The following is a 22937-nucleotide window of genomic DNA, read 5'->3' as shown; positions in this document are numbered from 1 at the left end:
ACAAAAACAGGAATACATCATCAGTGAATATGAGTTGGTATTAAAGTCCAAACAAGAAGCAGCATCAAACTGAATTTATGGCTAGTGGTCATTGCTCATTTTCAAAATATCACAAACAAAGCACGCTTCTTACATGTGAATCTTAAGAGACTTATGAATACTAGTCAAACTTGCAGGCCACAGTCAAGCCTTAGAAACAAAAGAGGAGATGCTTTTTATTGTCACTTAGGAGTTCTGCAGTGGCAATGTTAACGTCTGCAGGCATTACAGACTAATGGGAATGTGCTGACTGTGCTGGCCTTTCCTATAAACAGCAGTGCAAACACATACCTGCATTATATCCCCCTGCTTGCCCATTACTGTGTGTACAGTATGTGGGTGTGTGCTTCAAAGTGGTTGCATGGTAGGAGACTCACATATGTGTGAATGAAATAGTATTGTGTGAGAGAGAACTGCTTTTGTGCTTGTTTATGTTGTCATGTCTATGGGCGTGTGACTGAGTGACAGAGGGAAAAGAATCCATGGAAATGTGCGTGCACCAACTTATCCATGCAGCCCAGGCCGGCAGTTTGCAGTAGTGTGCTAGCTGAGGTGGAACGGTGAAAGGCAGATTGCTTAGGGAGTGCCATACTCCTCCTGCTTTTCATTTTGCAGCTTAACCAATCCAATCCCACAACCAAGAGAGGAGATTCACAGCTACTCTCCCTACTATGTTTGATAACAATGCATGAATTATCCTTTTAAATTACTTTCTGCATGCGTTTTTTAATTAAAACTATTAAAGTGAATCAGTCATTCGCAGTCCCTCTGAGGACCCTGAGAATGTAACTCGCCAGCAGTTTGTCATACGCCGCTGCTCCTCACATTCTACATTTAACATTAAAGTCAATTAGCTCACAATTTTTTTCCACAGCTAGTGACTACACTGCAGTGACTGGGCAGAATTAGAGAACTCAGTATATCCACCAGAATAAACAGAAGAACAAGGTTGAGGCTTTTCAAGTATACAATCTAGGACAAAAACGTTATCCATAGGTTTTCAAGAGCATATCGTTTTCCACCTGAACAAAGCTCAAATCAATCAAAACAATTTAGAACTGTGAGCTGAACAAGCTGTTAATGTTGTACTGTTCTAACTAGCTGCTACAAGTGAACTTTCCCTCCAGGCCTGGGGAAATTGGAGAAGCAATTCAGTGTAATAATGAGCAGATTGATTGAAACTGGTTGGAAACCTTTATTATACCGCTGCAAGCGTGTGTTACGTGTTTGCATGCATGTTGTAGCAGACAATATAAGGAGGAGACGTCTCCCTTAAAGAATGTTAAATAGAAATGGAAAAGAGAGTTGAGTAATGCCAGAGATGCTGATCTGAGGCAAACAACATCCCCACTGGGACAAGCATGAGATAAACATGTTGTTGCACTGAGATGTGCTTATTAGAAGTTCTCAAAAGTTTGAACAGTGTGGTGACAGAGATATGTAAAGATGTGGACTTATTGTTTTCATTGGTTTAATGAATCTCTAACTGGAATTGCTGCTCTTTGCCCCATTTTTGCTCAAGCTGAACAATAATTTGGGCTTTTAGGCAGCAGCAAAAGTGTAACACTGCAAAAGGGGCTGCGCCGCATTTGAATCACAAGATAAAAAGGAAAACGTCTTTGTGAAAATGAATACAGAACAATAATCATTTTGTCTCCAATATCTGGTTTTCATAATTGCTGGAAGCCAAAAATGTAACTGAAAACAAAATTTGATTAATCGCGCAGCCCTACTAGAATCCTTCTACTATTTATGTTGTAAAAGATAAAGTTCAATGAAGCGAGAGGAAAAGGCGATAGCGAGAAAAAGAATAAATGCCAGAGAGATAAATGGCGAAAGAACGAAAGCCAGAATGAAATAAAGAGACCAGGAAAAAGAGAAATACGAAGCTAAGACTCAAAGAAATAAAAAGTGGCAAAAAAAACAGAGAAGTTAGGAATTAGTAAGAGAAAGAAAAGACTAACCGAGATTGTGAGAAAGATTGAAAGAGAAGGAAAAGCAGGCTTGAGAGGAGAGGGATGATGTGAGGGTTGCTGGATAAAGCATGTGGAGATAAGGTCTGTTCAACAGGCCCTTAAGAACCTGGCAGGTCCACGTTTAAACTCTAAGGCTCAGCGGATCAGAGGCAGAAATCTCTTGGAATTAAACCACTAAAGCTGAGAGAAGAAGAAATCTTTACTTTTCTTTCCACACAGACACTAATCTGTATCAAAAAACTTGGTAAATTGAATTAGCGAATGAGAGAAAACAAACCATTTTTCCCCCTTAAGGCAATATGCCTGTCAAAGGCCGTAAACAAAAGTAAAGGTTTGTATATGTTCATGTAATACTTTCTGTAATTGTAACTCAAATGCACAATTTCAATATACTCGTGATATATATATATATATATATATATATATACATATATATATATATATATAAATATGCATCCAGTCCGTAACATAAACAAACTGATACACACAGACAAACACGCACAGGACATCTGTGTTCCATTACGTACAGACAACAACTTCCCGTGAAGACATAAACAAATAGATGATGAGAGCTCATTTGTTGTGCACTGGGTGGGGGAAAATGTCAGGATGACATTTGGCTGTAGCTATTTATGAGTATGTGTGTTGTTTCTCGTGTGTATCTGTGGGTGACTGAGTACCTACTGTAGCTATAAAATCAAAATATATCAAGGAAAAGGAGGAAAATATAATCTAAAATATAGTTCAATCAATGTGGGATCCATGGAGATCCCCCCATTAATAACTTAGAGGATGTCATGCTAACATGCTAACAATCCCCTAATGACACAAAATGTTAGCAAGGACTTTGTGTGTGCATAGTCTCAAACTGCAGAAACCCATTTAAAAAATAAAATAAAATTGAACCACCTTAAGTTCTGTCTGAATTGGACTCCAACAAGAAGTACCAGTTTATTTAAGCTCGATATGAAGAATACTAAAGTAAGGACAGACGAGTCAGTCAGTGTCTCATCTTCAGACTCTGATAGCCTCCAGTGTCTCACTGAGTGGATGAACCATCTTTAATCAACTGGCCTCCACCTAAAACACACATTTTTCAGAACTGTAACCAACTCGTGCGACTTTTGAAGACTTCTTCACATTTATTACGTGGTGAAACAGGAGGCACAGAAAAGATGGTTTGAGGTCATGACCCTCAAATATCAAGAACACACGTAAAGCCATTTGATTGCTGCTTGTATTCATTTCAGATGTAATGTTGTCACTCTTTTCATTCTGTATGACCAACTGAGGGGCTCTGAAGTCAAACAGACCTGTGTAGGACCTCTGAAGTACTACGAGTTTTCTTCTTTTAACAAATAAAAACTGTTGATATCCACTCAGTACTGAGCTGTGCTACATCAGTCATCCAATGAGATTAACCATAATTCAGAAATACGAGTAAAAATATACCCCTTTGACATAGGTAACACAGTTTACATATCTTCCAACCAAGAGGCAGCTGTGCTTTCAGTGTTTTTGGAAACCAGATACTGCAGTCCTTTTGTTTATTGGGTCCATTCTGAAATGTGGTTATTGCCTCAAGCCTCAAGTGCCTGCAAGCTGCAAACCAAAGCAGGCTCGGCTTTAATTAATCATCCGTAAGACTGGTCTAAATAAAACTGTCTCAGGAACAACAAGAGGAAAGTGTGCAACAACGTATTTATGGTCTCGGTGCAAAAACTTTTCTCTCCTCCGTGGCTCTAAAGTTGCATCTGTTCTTACTCTCCCATTAAGATTCTCTCGTTCCTCAACACCTCACATTTCCCTGTCATTTTCATGAGAACAGACTGTTTGCCCTTGTTTGCCACTGCATCGGCCGCATGGAAAACCAGTCAGAAAGTCACACTTTAGAGTTCTGAAGTGTAAATATGTGCCTGTGCATGCATTCATGTGGACAATACAAAATCAAATCAAATACACACACATGCACTTAAAGCACATTTAAAACAAAAAGTTATAATGTAAACACTGTGCAAGCTTAAAAGAGTGTGTATTTTTGAGCTTCACATAGTGGTTAGAAAAGGAACTCACACCTAGCGACGACACTTATGCAGGCAAAAGCATTACAAAGTGTCCATCTGTCCAATCCTAACACTTGTGTTTAGCAAAGCAGATCTGCTCAGCTGTCTGGACAGTCAAAACAGCTTGTGAGCATCTTATATCCTCCATGTCAATGTTATCTCAAGTATCACGTAAGATTACTTCTCAGTCTCATCCTCCTCCTTATGTTTTTTATATTTCTGACTTGTGAACACACAAGTGAGAGGACTCAAAGGACTACAAGACATCAACAATAAACAAGAGAGAAAGGTCAGAGATAAGATAAGGAAGGAGCAGAGAAAGTAGAGGGAAATGTTAAAAAGAAGAAAAATAGAGAATAGAGCACTGAGAAAAGCCCAAACGGATAAGTTAGAAGAATACAACAAGACAGAGAATCAGAGAGAGCTGCCAAAGAGCAGAGATGAGGTTTATATGTGATGATGCTAGAATGTGTTGCTACCGTTAAGAAGGCAAGTCCCCCCAGTGAGCTGGCAACCAAAGTCACCTTCTGGCAGCTGTCTACTGTCATCTACTAATGCACTCACAACGACTTTTGAACCTCGCAGTTAATGACCAGGGAGGTAATGGAGAGGGATGTAGGCCATGAACAACTCCGCAGTCTGGCAGACTGTTTTAATATTGCTTTCGCACAACCGACAGATTCATCTACATAGAGTAAATCACCACCAGCATCACCAACTGGGCAGAAAAACCAGCACCATGTGTAACTTCCTGTGTACATCTGTAGCGTTCGGAGAGCCCACACAGGTTTGAACCTCTCAAGTATCACGACTTACAAATCTGAAGAGGAAATTCAACACACTGAGCAAGTTCTGCCTCGAAAACTATGGAACAACAATTATCTTGGGAAGTACTCAATCCATCTGGGACGTGCTGCGTGTGAAGAGTCTCCTGTTAGTTACTTCAAAAGGTTTATTCAATAACACTTCAGTCGGCACAGTTAAGGTTCCGCAGTTTTGCCGTCTACTGACCAAAATCTGAAGTATTTTGGTGTTCAGAGTGCAAATCGCTCTCTCTGCAGCCGAAAGGGTTTCGATTTTTCTGCCATCATTACTACACAGTTGCTGCAGAATTACTCCAAGCCTAAACTAATCCCCTGCTGGGACTAAGCAGCTGGGAATTTTATTTTTTAAGATCTTTTTTTTCTTCCCCCATTTAGACACAAGCTACAACAATTACCCTAGTTAATTCACCGATCTGTGCAGAAGTCTTGAGCCACCCATCACTTTTTTAAATATTTTGCTTCCAAGGACTCTGAAATTATTATTACTTTTTTAAGAGTGCTCCTGAGCAGAAGTTCTCCAGGTGTTCTGGCTACTTCCCCCCCCCCCTCATTTTCAGACCAGTCCTTGTATCTGACCATTTTGATTTTATTGTTTTTGTTTTATTGAACTTGGTTAACACTAACCTATGAATCATTCAAACACATATAATAGTAAATTTAGCAAAAAGCCTGTTTTAAAATGTGTCTTTCGGTGCTTTGTAACTAGCAGCCTGTCTAACAAAGCCATAATTTGTTCCAGTTTCTGTTAACACAGTCTAACAGGAATGATAAAGTTATTTTGCAGTGACAAGGTGACTTGCAAAACACTTGAGGCACCTCAACATGGTGTGCAGTGTGTAGATAAAAAAAATCTGAGGAAAGTGGACATGTGGAAGATTAAAGAAGTCCAATCCATACATTTTTAACCGCTCCATGGTAGCAGCAGCCTAAGCATATAAACCAAGACCTCCCTCACTCTAGCCACCTCCTTGAGCTCACCCAACATTATACCGGTATTACCGTGAACGGTATAATATGGCCCAGCCCTAGCCGCGTTTGTAAGTCGACAGCCGCAATACATGCAGCTGCAGCTTTTTGGCTACAGCCTACACACATCAAAAACAACAAAAGGACCTAGATCATTCTGTTTTAAGGCAGCGAGGTATGATTGGGGGTGCCGTTCAGGTGCGTCCGCCTCCCCCGCAGCCGCGCCGCAGACCACGCCCCATACCAGCTCTGCAGTCAAAAACAGGCTCACTGCAGTCACTAAGGGTGAACAGTATTACATTCTCACTAAATGATATACTTTTTATCTCTGTTCACAAGTTTCTGGATTTCTTTTTTGTAAGACTAAGACTGAACTTTATTTTTCCATGTTTGGCAATATTCACATTCTGTTTAACTTGATGCTTTTTTGAAGAAGTGGTGCAGACTAATGAAGCAGTCTAGTGACAAAAGTTACAAATTGTTGTTTGAAATGAAAGTTGCTTGTTTAAAAAAATTACCAAAGGAATTACTGTGAATGAGTTTATTATCTAAATAAAGTTGCAGCTAGGCTCTTCCGTCATTGTTTTGTTTAGGTGGGCCGTGAAAATATTTCTTCCTGCTTTGTGGGGAATGATGTAAAATGATGTAAAAAGCCTAAGAACCACTGCTTTAGAGAAAGCTCTTTTACACCTCTCATATCTGCAATTTCGTCCTTTCGCTCACTATTGACCAGTAAATGAACAGCTTTGCTTTAATACTCAGTTCTCTTGTCACCACAACAGACCAGTCCAGTGTCTACATCACTGGAGCCATCGCCGCAATTCATCTGTCAATCTCCCACTGCCCTCTCCAAGCTCCCAAGACATTTGGGGCAGTAACTTGTCCCTGACCTGCAGTGGGAACTCCCACCTTTTCCAGTTGTGGACCATGGTGTCAAACTTGGAGGACTGCTCCAGGGCAAGCTCGAGCCCACCACCTGATAAAGCCTACAGAACCACATCATCTGCAAAAAGCAACTTCTGAGCCACCAAAGGCCCAGAAAGCAAAAGAAGTAGCAGGCCTAAATATCTAGAGCTAAAATGGATCGAATCACATGATGAACAGTATCTGAATGTCACATAGTTATATTTCCACATATGCTTGCACATGTTTTCATAAATATCCATTTCTATTGTTCCAAGGCAAGCAAAATACATTTGCACAGTGCTGTTTATGCACTACTGTGGACGGTCTATGATTTAAAAACAAATTTTCTCATAGAAACCCAATTTTACATCCACCCCCAACCCCTATAACCAAAGTATGGCATTTATAAATATTCATATTATGTAAAGAAATGTCAATATCAACACCATTGCCTTCTGTGTCTTCTGTGTTCGTTACCTGAAAATCCCTCTCCTCCAGAATCTCTTTCCTCCACCTCACCAGGAAGGCTGCACACACATACAGGTGAAAATGGGAGAAGCCCTCTGGTTCAGCCTGGTGAGCGAGATAAAAAAAAACATATGATGTTGATTTAGCACAAGTTTAACATTTCGCAGCATGAAAACAAATGACACCTCCATCTCAGATATGTTATATTGTTCAAACAGAAGCTCAAGAGTGCGAGCAAAGCATCTCGGAGAAGCTCAAACACTCTTTCATCACAATTTCATTTTAGGGAAGATTTGGAAGCAGTTTTGCATGATGTATTTAGCCACGCATACGAAAAAGGAGACAGAGGGGAAAAAATAGGAAAAAAATGGGAGAATATAAAACATTTTTTTCCTGTCAAAATCCAGAAATTTACATTTGCAGGGCGACAAAGAAAGATACAAATCCCCTTTTCCTCTGCACAGCTTTTTATTTCAGCTGCTCGTTATGTATGGTGGCTTACTTTTTTTTATGACTCTGCAATGAGCAGAGGGAATTAAAAGGGGAGTAAGACAAAGGATAAGATGTTCCCTGTTCTATTCATTTTTCTCCAGAGCACCATCACAGAGAGGATAATTACCAAGGCCTTTTGAATGCAAGTGACTTCGGAGTATACGGTCCCTTAAAGAAGGATATTTATATATTCAAAGTACATCCTGGTATGAGGACTTTTCTGGAGGCATTTTGACAAGTTAGGTTACAACATGTGTTATTTTAGGGTACAGCAAGGTTTAACTGGACACCTAAAGTTTTGCTGTTCCAAACAAATGTGCCGGTATTGAAGGCAGCCAGACTGAGTCTCAAATAAAGCTCGGGGCAAGGCTTATTTGTGACAACAGCTGGGGAAGAAATAAAAATTCCTGTATAAATAGCTTGGAGTTACAACCAAACATTTGCATGAATCTGGAAGTCAAAAATCAACCAAAGGCAGGAAGAGAGGAGCTATGTAAGAGGACCCAGCTTCAGTCTGACGGCAAGAAAAGACAACCAAAAGTGCAGAGAAAAGAGAGAGATGTAAACAGTATAGGAGTGACTGAGTGAGCGAGAGGCAGTCTGTATGCAAGTGCGGCAGGGCTATGTAACCTTATCTCCCCTGGACAGACACTTTTAATCATATTTTGTAGCAGAAAAAAAGCATTGCTTTTTTTCCTGCTCTTGAGATTGACAGCAATACGTGAAATTTTTCTCTCCATTTTTTATTTTTTTTGTAACTTGTCAGAAATTCAGGAAAATAAAATCACCTAGCTGAGTCTTGCAAAGCCCTTCCTGTTTTCCTGTTTAAATTCAACTTCTCGGAACTGAAACAGAGATCAAAACTGGACACGTAGCTACCAAGTGACCACTACATAAACAGGATAACAAACTGACAAGTTTATTGACAAGCCTGATTAACCAATGCAATTTAAGTATGGAATTGCACCCATGAATTTCTATGTTCACTAGCAGGCTTTTCCTGGCTCAGAAATGTGGGAACATGAGTGGTCAGCGCACAGGGAAGGCAAGACTAGAGCAGGAAAAACACTCCTAATAATCCCATAAATTAATGAGTATTCTGCAAGTGTGCGCCTTGATGTGTCCACCTTAATAGTGTGTGGTAATAGAAAAAAAACAAAAAACAAATGGAGCACTGCAGTGCTCAAAATCATGAAACACACACCTCCTATAATTTGATATTAAACTTTGCAGTCTCTTTGGCACAGGTGGATTAGTAAAATGCCAAAGGCTGTACATACGGCACTGTACGTTCCAATAACTCAGCAATGTATCATCAGCAGTGCTTCCTCGACCGTATAACAGCGGCTATAACTCAGCAGCACACGAGTTTCAGACCCTAACTTCATTTCAAAGGCAGAAGAGGAAGTGCATTTACTGACAAACTGTCCATTATTCTCTCATACACAGTACAGAGAGTGGTTCAGAGGTCGGCGCAGTGGAGATCACCCGCCCCACAAAACAGTCAATCAGGGAGAAACACTGGCCAGTTAACTTAATGCATTTAAATAACACAGACAGTGCCATGTTCCATATTTCAGCGTCATCAGGTACTGTAATCAACTGTACGAGCTGATCTTTAATCACCATGCTCATTTATGCAGTGGATAACAGTGAGCCATAACTCTGCAGGAATTATCAGAAACTGCCTTTCCTCTGTGATAATTGAATTTCCCTCCAAGAATGAAGGAACAAACAGATTAATAATGGATATACAGAAACGAACAGAGATTTGGTGTTCGAAAAAACAGAAATTGTCTTCTCACTCCCCCCCCCCCCCCAACATTGTTAGGTTTTTGCAGACAGATTGATTCTCCCCACGCCTCTGCGTACATATCCTGTCGCTCGGTTTCCTTCTCGCTTTGCCTCCCACTTAGTTAAACCAATTTTTACAATTGTGCAATTAACAGCGTCTGTGTGCACGCGCGTTTGTTTGTGTGCGTGAGAAACAATGAAAAAGTGAATAATGGCGAGTGCAGGGAGTGGTGAGACAAAAAGAGGGGTGTCTGTGAACAGCGAAGCATGGCGTGATGTGAGTTGTAAACTGGCAGGTGAGTGGCTTGTTGGTCGAGCATTGCAGCTCGAAGCAAACAACTGAAGCAAGCAAGCAAACATGCGAGCGCGCACACACAAAGAGACGAGTGAGCATATGAGTGGCATATGGGAGCACAATGTTTATCACTCTCCACAGACTCACCAAGTTTTAATTTCCTTTCTTCTATGAGTTTGTTTGTGTGTGTGTGAGAGAGAGAGAGTTCATGGTTGAGGGCACCAGCGGGCCCGTGAAACTCTGATTCCACTCTATTTCTCGCTCTGCCCCCCGTCACTCCCTCTCTGTCACCACTCTATTCTTACAATCTGTCACCTCCTTCAGTCTCGTTCAACAAATGTCTGCTACTCACTTTTCTCCCTCTTTCTCTGTAATCCCACTGTGAAGACTATTTCATAAATTAGAGAGTGATTTTTCTTGACATTTAATATAAAATTTGTCATCTATCATTTCCACGAGCAATCCAGCATTAACGTGAAATCTATTGCCTCCACCGACTGCATAGTTATTGGTGGTATATGACTCGTGTTCTTCTTCACTTTAATGCGTTTAAGGCACAGAAGTTGAAATTATTAAATGCCACTGCGTCTGTAGTCCAGAATTATTCTGATGTTCCTGTGAAGTAATGCAGGCCACAGTATAAATGGCACCATATGCAAAAAAAAGGGGAAGTTTAATAGTTGTTTGCTATAAATACGATTTAAAACTGTTATACCGTTCATAATTTGTTCTGTGCATGACTGACAGGCTGCCCTGTGAAGCATTTCTATGTAATGATTAAAACTGTTTTAAGTTTATTAGCTCTGAAAGGATCTGTGGATTAGCTGACTGACAGAAAATGAACAGTCAAGTCTGATAATTGGTTCATCATATGAGTCATTTAAATTTCAAATATTTGCTTGATGGAGCTTCTGATAGGTGAGGATTTAGTGCTTTTCTCTGCTTCACACAACTCCGGGTAAGAGGAACTGTGGTTCCTTGTCCATAGCTACAATTTACAGATGGCCCCTGAACTCCTCACATTAAGGTAACGGGTAGGAGTGTGTGATAGTTTGGTATGGATCCAATACCAAGTAAATATAGGGCCAGTATTGCCGATACAAATACTTTTAACCTATAAAGGCAGCTTATGTGGGGGAGATCGGTGTGTCATGATTTATAAGATGAAATGTGCAAGCTAAACACATTCTAATGACCACTAAATTTACTTTCCACAACAATTAGTTAACACAAAACAGACTTTTCAGCTTTTCATGTATCTCATGTAATGTGTGCTAAAGGCTAAAAATAAAATGGATGTGACAGTCAACACAAAAACATTCAGACATTGCTCATTTCTATTTTCAAAAAATAATTTCTTTTTGAAAAATTCAGTGGGCTACATACTCAAGGGATACAAACACAGTATTGATCGATCCACCCACCTGTAGGAACAGGCCGTTGTGAAAGCTTCTAGCCCCGCATATACATACCATGCTTTCAAAAGAGGACAGATACAAAGATATATTCACTGTAAAAACCTCACTTCACACATTACGAACCTGAAAATTGTGACGGACCAGGAGCCGAATGAGCTACTATGTTACACATATTCCGGTTAAATGACTGATTCAATTCAATTTTATTTATACAGCACCAAATCACAACAGCAGTCGCCTCAAGGCGCTTTATATTGTAAGGTAGACCCTACAATAATACATACAGAGAAAAAACCCAACAACCAAATGACCCCCTATGAGCAAGGACTTTGGCGACAGTGGGAAGGAAAAACTCCCTTTTAACAGGAAGAAACCTCCGGCAGAACCAGGCTCAGGGAGGGGCGGGGCCATCTGCTGCGACCGGTTGGGGTGAGAGAAAGAGTTCAGCTAAATTAAAAATAGATGCAGCCCCTTAAAGAGCTTGTGGGTTAGTGTATGTGGCAGAGCCAGGATACGCATGCGATCATTAGTGTTTAAATGTTACGTCATAATACAAGTTCCACCCATCTAAACAACTGATCTTAATTTTAATGACAAGAACTCCTGGTTCTAGTTCCAGTTGAGGCACAGACATAATAGCATCAATTTCCCATCTAAATCAGTTCTGAATACAGAGAAATGTCTTAGTTTAGTTTTTAGTTGTATATACTGATAGACTCTGGTAACTCAAATATCTGTAAATGGTATTTTGATTCCTCTCCTTTACCACCATCCGTTTATTTCATCGGCACACTGCTCTTTCTTGCTGCCCCATCCACAGCTATGTTATCTGCTGCCGCTGGTGCTCGAGGCTTTCTCGTCATTATGATTTGCAAAACAAAGTTTGTCGTAGGAGTCAAGGTGACTCCGTCAAACTTGTCTCTACCTCTTCTCCTCCTCCATTGTTATGCCTGGTTCTCCACCCTCCTCGTGTCAGGGCAGCCATATTGGCTGAGACACGCGAGACACTGACTGACAAGCGCCGCTGATCAAAGTACGGAGAAAACAGGGGGGCGAAGGACTCGGGGTGATAGGGGTATGCTGAGTGCAGTCGATTGGGAGAACAGGAGGAGTAAAAGGGAGGGGGTCACCAGAGACAGAAAGGGTAGGAGGCTAAGGGTGAACGGAGGAGAAAAGAGAGGGAATGAGGAATGCAGAGTGAGGAGTAGCGCAATGTCATAGCTTCTCTAAACTGCTGCGCTGGCTGTCTGACTAGTCTCATCGCTCCAAGACAAACCGGCCTGACGTGGGACAAACTCGATACTCTGACGAGTCGTCTCTAGACAAGGTGAAAAGGCGATGGTGATGGAAGACGGTAATGGAGCAGATTCAAAGTGATGTAACAATTACACAGACTGAATATGATCAAGCTCCCTTCCTATCCTTTGTGTAGGAACATCGCAACATTAGTGATTGGCAAAAGCTGGCATTAACTGCTACAAGCTGTACAAGTATTCCTGTGTGGAATTGCGCACTCGTAGCTGGATTTGATGTTGTGCACGATGAATTTAAACACCGAATATCAAGGCAGGGATATTTTGAATTGTAAATTAGGACGGAGGATCTCACAAAAAATAAAAAATAAAAACTGACGACAAGTGTCAACTCATGATGCAATCCTTTTAAAGAGAAAGTGAGAAGGTTTGCAGAGTTTTTCAGGGAAACGGCTTTGAATATAATTCCAGTCAAGTTCAGCGTAGTGTTTTTGTGCATGCTGCTCTAATGCGTTGCCCTGCTCTAGGCAACATTTAAAATTACAAAGCACCAGAGCTAATCAAAGGGGGAAAAGGAGGCAAAAATGATAAAATCTGAATTCCCACTTTGCCATGGATTTAATTCATTTTGGAACCCTGCTGTTTCTGTTCACTCTCATTCTGTGTTTGTGAGCAGGCTGACTTTAAAAGAAAATGATTGCATTCAAAGCTAGCATGAGTGTCAATAATGCATGGTTAGGTTTTAGAGAACATAGGTGATAATGTGCGGGGGAAACCATACATTGAAGTTTGTGGTAAATGCTACCAGTGTGACACTTAAAATGATGCTTTGATGTCGAGATGGGGTGAGGGAGAGCAAAACTTTTTTTTTTAAAAAAAGGAAAGAAATATTTATCCTCACGACAGTGAGAACATGGCAGAGAGAAAACACACAAAGAGTGACCAGGGTCCTGTCTACAGAGGCCCATCTGATTGTTTGGAGTGATCGCAGGGCCAACAATCGCTATGGAGAGGACACAGGAAGGCAGCCAAAGCGAGTAGGGACACTTCCTCAGGGATCGTCCCCTGTACTTAAGTGGCAGGTTTTATTTACATCCACAAAGAGCAAACTTTGGAAAAGTTAGCAGAAGAAGTTTAAATTCTTTACTTCAGATACAACCATGTAAAAATATAACTACAAAAGCATCGATTTATTTAAAAAATGTCCTTTGAAGTAAAAAAAAAAAGACAAATCCTTATAGTTTATATAAATTATTGTTTATGAATATAAATGAATGAACATTTCAGCAGCATTTTAAGTCAGTCGAGTGGGCTTTCTAACATCGTGCACATTTAAGTTCTGCATTTGATCCATTTTCTTTTTTAGTATAAAGTAGTTAACAAATACATGATTGATAAAACTGCTAACAGCTAATTAGTTCAGCAGGTCTTAATGCAACATCATGAGCGTCATAGGTTGGAAAACACTGGTTTAAAGCTTAAAGTGGCTTATTCAGGTCACTCACAGCTGCACATTGTATTTTCAGTTTTTACTAGAGTAGCCTTGGATGATCCACAGCTCAAAATAATCAAAAAACAAATTGCTTTACAGGGAAATGCTAAAACATGAAAATTACAAGTTAAGATAATTATACAGTTTCAGCTCTTCACCTCTTCAGCTAACTTTCCTCTGACTGGCTGGCATTGACAAATGGAAGGACTGAAGTGAGACAGCCATCCATTTTTTGATTACCGGTATATTTGTCTGACATCATCTAAAATGGCAATAATGTAAAAAAAAAAAAAAAAAAAACCATAACAAACATTATGTCTGTGTGTGTAACTGATGTATTACATAATTAATAAACTTATCAGTGGAATAAAAAAAGTACTAGAGCTGCAACTCTGATTTTTTTTTAGCATTGCTTACTAGCTGCTGTCAATTAAATGAAATTTAATTTCCTCAAAATTATCAGAAAGTGATGTAGTACATCCATCCAAATCTCCTAGTTTATCTTTTTTATATATATTTTCTGTTGTGTTATTTATCAATCACTTTAGCTCTTAAAAAAAGTAAACTTTTCATGAAATGTAGTGAAGTGAAAATATAAAGCAGCACAAAATTACAAACTGTGCCTCACTACTTCAATAATAGTCGGCTACTTAGTTCCTTCGACCGCTAATGAATGTAAAAGCTGTATTAATAAGGAGATCAAAGCAACAAGAATTCAACGTCTGTGAAGAAGCCGACTACTCCTGTGTGCATTTGACTAATTTGGTCTGTGCTTTTAACCTTAATCTAAGCTAATGTTCTGACCTATGTTGCAGTAAATTACCACATTTTTTTCCACTAGCAATGCATACACTTGGTTAGATCTTACCCAGTGGTTTTAAACATAGGTAAACAGCTCCCTGCTTGGTAAATTCAACCATTCATATGGAAAAAGCACCATGTTTCAGAAACCCAAAATGTCACGGTATCCCTTTAACAGCCATGCTAATGCTGCCACACTGAGCTACTTGCTAATTTCATGCTCCACGCAACAGGGATAATTTGGTCCCTGTCTGTCTGTCTGTTTGCCCGTCTTTCGGCCAAGGGAAGAGCAGTCTGCGCATGTGAGTGTGTTTCGCTCTATATCTTGTGTCCTTCTCTTGGTTTGTGCCTTTCTCCCTCTTTCAAAGATCAATAGAGACAAATGAGGGAGAAAAACAAGTCTCGGAGAGAAAAAGAGGAAAAGCAGGCTGAGGGCAAAATAGACAAAAAGAAGAAGAGAAGAGAACAAACGAATGCTGAGAAGAGTCTGCAGACAGAGAGATGACACGAGACGCAGCGAAAGAAAGAGGAAGTGCTGTGTTGTGTTGGATCACACTACTGAACAGATGGCCACACCGCAGAGAGAAGACCACAACAGAGACATTACAACACTCAGGTTAAAATCTCCCCTGGAAGACACCCACACAGGCACGCATACACACATATACTGAGGCTCAGTGGCAAAGGGTAAGGTCTTTCTGTTTAATATCAGCATTTGGGAGAAATCCAAAGTAAGTCAAGAACATGAATTAAGGAGCCTTTTTACAAAACAATCTTCTAGACATTACTAAATAATGCATGTGGTTGTGCTGTAAAGGGGTTTATACAACCACTAAACTATCAGCTGTCTGTTAAGCAAACAGGAAAAGGTCAAAATAACATGCAAAGGTAAACACACCGAAAAATAGTTTGAGGGCAAGTGTGATGGAGAAGAGCAAGAGGAGGGAAAGGGATAGAAGAGTAAACTGGGAGATGAGAAGAGAGATGACAAGAAGAAAGGGCATAAGGGGCGCGTGAAAGAAAAGCAATGCGATAAAAAAGTTTTAAAAAGGACAACAGAGAGTAGCAGAGTAGAACAGATAAGAAGAGCTCTGTGCTTTGCTGTCAGCTCCTCTGAAAGTTTCATGAGTGGAAATGGCCTAATTCCCCTACCAGGTCAGGACCGGAGGTGAGGGACTGTGACCGAGCCTGCCAAGACGAGGTGAATGTGGGTTTGTGTGCTGCATCAAAAGGTAGTGTGCAGTGTGTGTCGAGGGTGCCGTCCAAACGACATTGTAAAACATCAAATATTTAGAGGATGCATTACAAGTACAATGTGTACCAGCGTTGCTGTCAAGTCACGACAAAGCAACAACACTGTTTAATCATTCACTGCTCGACTTGAGGTGGACCAAACACATGAAGTCATATGAAAAAGAAATATTTCATAGCACTCTATGGTAAATGGACTTATATAGCACTTTTCTACTCTCCCGGAGTACTCAAAGCGCTCTATACAACATGCTAGATTCACCCATTCACCATCTTCTATGCTTTTAAGTGCTTATTGATGGATGCATCGCTGAGCAACTCGCCCAAGGATACTTGGGATGCAGACGAGAGGAAGCCCGGGATCGAACCACCAACTTTCCAATCAGCAGATGACCTGCTCTACCTCCTGAGCTACAGTCTATGCATTCCTGCGAAACACAAAGTACATTCTCATTGCTTCCATAAGAATTAAAAGGGTAAGTAGAAGCCAGATACTGTTCATCAAATGAACGCATAATTAGAATCATCACGGGTGAGCACCTCTAGAAAAGCAGAAGATTTGGTCATTTGCTGGTCTGGAACTTTTAGGTGTGTGTTAACAAAATACCGCAATCTTAATAGACCCTAACCCTGACGTCAACAGATTCCTTGGAGTGAATCTGCTAGACGTCTTAGCAATGCAGACTCGTCAATCAGACAATCAGACTTGTGGAATGATGTCCTTTGGGTAGTCAAAACCAAAGTGGAGATGACCATAATGCACAGTTCCATGGTTGGCAAAAACCAAACACAGAATATCATCACAAACATTTTTGTGCTGCCACAGGACCTGGGCACCTTCCCCTCAGGGAGTTGACCATGTACACCAAAATATTCAAGAAGTCAAATGTGAGGCCATCTGTCCGACAGCTAAAGCTTGGCTGAAATGGGGTCATGCAACAGGACAATGATCCCAAGCACAGCAGCAAATCTACAACAGAATGACTGAAAAAGCAAAGAATCAAAGTGTTGCAATGGTTGAGTCGAAGTCCAGACCATAACCTGAGTGAAATGCTCCGCAGGACTTTAAGAGAGTCGTGTACAGACGAATGCCGGCAAACAACAACGAACTAAAGCAATGTTGTAAAGAAGAGGAAGTCAAAATCCCTCCACAAGAAAACAAGTTATTTCTGTTAAAGGTGGTTCTACAAGCTATTGACTCAATGGGGAGGGATTTTTATTCTTTTACAGGGCTCTTTGTAGTCCTCTTTTGTTTCAAGGTCAGAGGGTCACTTAAGAGTTTCTATATTTCAATCTTCTATTTCGCAAACATTATTTGAATTTTATTACAACATATGGTTGTGCCTTCTACCTAGCATTGTTTTAGCTATGAAACTCCTTGTTCCTTTTGTAAACACTTGTATTTTTCTATCCTGCATGCGGGTTTTGCCTTTATTTTAACACCGTTGTATAGTCTGCCACAGGTGTTGGTAGACTGCTACACACAGCTGATATTTAATTCCGATGTGTATGCTAGACCTCGATGAAGATTTCAGGTTGAACTATGATAGTGTGTTTTTGCTAACTGTCTGAGGTATAAACTAAAAATATAATTTCACCCTTTCTTTTTTTTTTAGGGGTTCTAGTTGCACTACATAATGTCTCACTAAACTTCCTGGGTTTTGTGCTTTTTTTGTTTTGTTTTTTTAAACTGAAGCTATAATGAATCCTGTATGTTCTCTATGATTTAGTGCTGCAACAGCAGTCTAAGCAAAGTGGCCTGCACACCCTTCTCCCTAGCTGCAAGTACATCCTCCAGCTCCTTTCAGGGAAAAACAAGGGTCTCCCACCTCTACAGTGAAGTGACCAAGAGCCATCCGTGTCAGACGCTCACACCATCTGAACTGACTCTGGGTTTTGGTGAAGACTACAACACTTCCCAAACTGTCAAGTTTGAAACAAGTGACATTACCAGACCTCTGGAGTCCAGTCCTAGCCCCAGCTTTAGGCTCAATGCTCAGGTTCACAATAGCTGCCACCGACACTCTTGAATGCCAGATCAAAGTTGTAGTAGTACATTATGACTGTATGTAGTGTAGGAAAAGTAATTATATGAAATACAGTTATACATCTACTTCATTGATATTTGATTAAAGGTTAAAGGGACTGCTAAAGCAACTGAGTGCTTTCATTTGGCTAACCTTCTGCATAGTACTGTATGGCTACTAAACAAACACTGCAGAGACAACTTAACTCATAGATTTTTGTTTTCATAGAGTTTTAAATGTTATGTAAGGCTTGTGGAAGCATCGGTCTTCCGTTTGGTATGTGCGACAGATAATTTGTAACAAAGAATATCAAAACCTAAACTGAGGCTGCCCTGCGGTGCTAACTATCAGTGTAGTCACTATTGTGACATCACTGTGTAAACAGCATTCAGGACACGAGACATGAGTTATGACTAAATGCCAGGGCAGTTTTTCTGTGGGACACACGTAGTTTGTGATTCTCTGAGTGGATTATAGAGAGAACAGTATTTTCTGTTCTCCAAAACAGTCACTCAGCTCTTAACTAGAGATACATGATAAAAAGTAACTGCTTGTTACTATGGACACCATGCAGACATTATATAATACAGACCTTAATATAGTAGAGCTGGGTCTGCTCCTATATCTCGAAAAAGATGGTCTTTAGTTTGTTATTTTTCAAATAGTTAATTAGAATAGTCCAGAGCATAGCACAGACAGCATTTCCTACACACAGATTCCACCAAGATTTTATGTCCAAGTATATTCTGTGGCTCATTTCAGCATGTTGTATTTTTATTTATTTAGCTTCATGAGAAGACACTGCCATCCGCAATCGATTTAATGATGGACAACCTTATTTTGAAATTTGATTGCTGCTAACCTCCCGGCCCCCACCTTTCCTACCTCTTGCTTCCCTATTGACAGGCTGAGACTGGAGTCTTTGATATCGTTCGGCTGCCCGTCTTTAGTCTCCAATTACACAGTTTTGGGCTGAAGCAGGTAATGACTGCTGTTGTTCTGCACTGGACAGTTCCATTGTTCCCTGTAGGTTTCATTTCCCCGCAAGCATAATGTTGCCTTCCACTTCTATGTGGACGACACACAAATATACCTCTCTATGAAGATAATTTTGGAGGAATTACATAAATCTTCAGGTCCCTCAAGTAATCTGAAACACTAAATTTCCAAAAACATTCTTCAGCTAAATATAGATAGTGATTGGTTTGGGTTCCCCAACAGACCAATGCGTATAATGAGATGCTTAAGCCCAATGACATTAACCCTTCATGACAGTGCTAAGAATCAGGGATTCATTTTGGATTCAATGCTAAAATGCAACATGTCAGCTTTGTATTGAAATGCTGCTTTTTTCCATATGAGGAATACTGCCAAATTGCAGTTATTCTTTTCACCTAATGACACGATAAATGTTTCAAGAACACCTGTTACTGGATTGGATTTGAGTGTTGTCCATTTAATAATTTCCCATCTATTTTTATTTATATATTGAACTTATACACTTCACAATCTCTTTTCTGATGTCACGTTTTGTTGATGTTACTAATTCTATAACGGTACAACACTTTGGCTTTTGCAGTGTTCTGGGTTCTTATTTACTGTTATGAAATTTGTTTGGTTTGGTTTTGTTCTGATTCTACACACATAATGTTTGATTATTGTTAGGTTTCTTTAGATTCCAGTAACTTGAATCTTTCGTTCTTGTTATATTTAGGTTCCAGTTACTGTTTATGGAGGACTTATTAGTGTTCCTATTGGGTTGTCTTGTGGGCCATTTGCTGTTTTACTTTGGCAGTTGTGACTTCCTTTACTTTACTGTTTAGACTTTGTCACATTCCCACCTGTATCCACTAATCCTTATCCTTATAATGTGCATGTATAGGAATATCTCTCCCTTTCCTTTGTTAATCTGTAGCTCCTCCGGTTCTCCACTTCCTTGGATTACTTAGTTTATTGTGTTTCTCTACGTTACAATTTGGACTTCTAGAACTCATTAGCTATTACTTCTCCTGTATTCCTATTTCACACAGTAAACTGTGAGTGATTAAAATATATAACTAGACATACATTGGAGAAGACTGGATAAACAACAACACAGACTTTTTTATGGAAAGGACAAATCTGATTCACTGTGGACCTCAAATACCCTCAAGGTGTTTTAATTCAAGCACAGCACAAACATGCTTCTGCCATGTCCCTTTTGTGTGCCAGCTGCGATCTATGTTATACTCCCCAAAGTCAGAGCTCATACAGATTTTGACCATATTTGTTTACTACTAGCTATGGCTTGTTGGCAGTGAACTATGTACTTCAGCTGCAAGATGCCCATGTTTAACTTTTCTGTCTTAGTTCCCTAATAATTCTGTTCTTGTACGCTTCTATTTTTACTGCAGTCAATCTGAATCTTTCTGTAGACTTTACTCCTTCACCTTCCCTTCTAAATTTGCTTTCTCTCTCTTTTCTATGTACTTCTCCTTGTCCACATTGCCCTTTTAAGTGACATCGTTAGTTGATCAAGTTCATATTTTGGCTCAGTAACAAACCTTAGAAGTGAACTTCATTCACTTTGCTACATTCTACATTTCACACAGCAAAATACTTCAGATTTATGAAAAATGTCTGATTTAGACTCGCAAGACTTGCAGTCTTTTGAGCGACGCAAACACAAATGACACGAGCTAAAGGTTATGTGACAAGAAACATCAGCATTTTTAGCTGTAACGGAAGATAAGAACAATACGTAAGGAAAAGAAGAGGACAGAAACTCTGAGTCATGGTGAAGACGCTGAGAACAGGCAGCAGGAATAACAACAGGCCAGACGCTGTGACTGCAAGACGACAGCAACAAAGATGCGTATACGTGTTTTTGTAAAGGCCTGGCACAGAGCCATCACTGGGAGAAGTTTATTTCAAACTTGGTTTTCATTCCTTTTCCCTCAACACTTCTCATGTAACCTAACAAGTATTACACTCTCTCAGGGAGTCTACGGGTAGGGCTGTTCGATATAACGATATATATCGGATGACGATATAAAAACGTCTATCGTTTCATTTTACGCTATTGTTTGTTTCGTGGTGTCGCAAAATAAACTGTTTACGGCAATATTTTTTCATCGTTTTGATGGTCACTGTAGTGGCTATATTAATTTCTTAAAGTTCTCTCTTTCTCTTATATTTAATATAACCACACTACGGACGGACAAGCGCCTGTTTTTATGCGTGGTCGTTAGCAACAACGACGGTAAAACCATCGCGTGTCCGCTTGTTTATTTTCCATATAAACCTTTCACAGTAAAGCTCAAGATCCTGTTGAGACTTTTCAAAATAAACTGAACCACGTGGAAGAGTATGCGGATTATTGAAGGATGAGAAGCAACAAAGAGCCGTCAGGTGCTAAAAAATAAACCTTAGACTCAAACGTTAGAACAGGCTTTTCCCCGCAGCAAGCAGTGTTATAAATACTCACAAAGAAAACGGCGGCCGTTACAACGCATGTCTAAAAATATATAGTTTCACGCATCAGTTAAAACACTCGACTCCAGGTACACGACACCCAGCTGGAAACACTTCACGCAAGTCGAGCTGCCCGAGCTTCACAGAATTTACAGAAAATGTTAAATTTTTGTGATTTATATCGTTATCGGGACGATACATGTCTTATATCAGGATAGAAGATTTTGGTCATATCGCACAGCCCTATCTACAGGTATTTTAAGACTTTAAAATGATATTTTAAATTAAATTCAGTATCTAAATGGCAAGGGTACAAAAAGTAAAGAATGTGTTATGCCCATGTAAGTAAACTGGTACCAGTTCATAAATAATAGTACAGGTCAAATGTACATATTTATTTGGGTTTAAGAACATTTTCTACATGTATTTATATAAAGTAGAAAGATTATTTGACTTAAAGTGCAGTTTGCTTTTTAAACATTTCATAATCGTTTTTCTCGACGTTGATCTTGCATCTTTCCATTTTCACAGACTAACGACTGAAGGCCGACTAGTAAAGCCTTTCTCTTCTTTAAGATCTTTGGGGTTTCCATCTGTGCACTGCAAGCCTCTTAATATAATCCCATGCTAGGTATAAATGTTGGGAAGTCCCCCCAACCCAAATACACCAGCTACCAATAAATTAGCTAATGTAGGTTTAATATTTTTTTCACATATAAAAACCTAAAAACAGTAGTGGAATCTATAAAGAAGCAAATGGTATGACTTAAAAACCAAACAAACTTCTTTTATATCAAATATCCGAACAGTTATATTCAATATGTTGAATCCTTAATCGCTGTATGTGGGGTCGAGGTTAACCGTTACTGGCTGCTCTCCTTCTACAGCCTTCTAAATTATACTGTGGATGCAAAAACATTATGGCTATAATATTGAGATCACACATAACTCCTGCAACATCATATATAGTAACAATAGTCTGGTGATTGTGAAAATTTTACAAATCTTATGTAAATTTAAGCCAATTTTAGACTTTTTAGGCCTTTCTTTAATAAATGTGCATTGCGCTAATTTACATCTGTGGATTAGAAATACATATAGATGTACATACACACATAAGCAAGTATTATGTGGGTTTTCAACCATTCCGATCAAGGTTAAAAATTTGTCTCTGACTCTACAAGCTGTCTTATAAGCTCAGTGTAAATGTCACAAAAAAAAAAAGTCAAGATTTCTTTGAAGGAGATTAAGATTGTCTCTCACAGTCTGACGTCAAGGTCAACAGGAGCTTTAACCGTGGCACTCACACATAAATAAAAATTGAGCCATAAGTTAACTCAGGTAAAACCTTTGTCTCACACATGGAGATTTCTTTGCCGGATGTTTCAGGAATGTTTATTATTCCCACTTTTAAACATT

At 39.7% G+C, this 22937-nt stretch overlaps 1 protein-coding gene across 2 annotated transcripts in view; it reads right to left on the bottom strand.

Moving 5' to 3' along the window:
- tbc1d22a (TBC1 domain family, member 22a) overlaps positions 1–22937 on the bottom strand; it is a 161479-nt gene that overhangs the window by 17878 nt on the left and 120664 nt on the right. For both annotated transcript variants that reach the window (XM_063501346.1, XM_063501345.1), the window contains exon 13: positions 7252–7347. In XM_063501346.1, coding sequence (XP_063357416.1) covers positions 7252–7347 — 96 coding nt within the window. The remainder of the gene's footprint in view (positions 1–7251; positions 7348–22937) is intronic.

This window comes from Pelmatolapia mariae, linkage group LG17 (genome assembly GCF_036321145.2).
Source record: "Pelmatolapia mariae isolate MD_Pm_ZW linkage group LG17, Pm_UMD_F_2, whole genome shotgun sequence".
NCBI lineage: Eukaryota > Metazoa > Chordata > Actinopteri > Cichliformes > Cichlidae > Pelmatolapia > Pelmatolapia mariae.
Note: the sequence above shows the minus strand (reverse complement) of the source record. Positions and strands in the feature narration are given on the sequence as shown.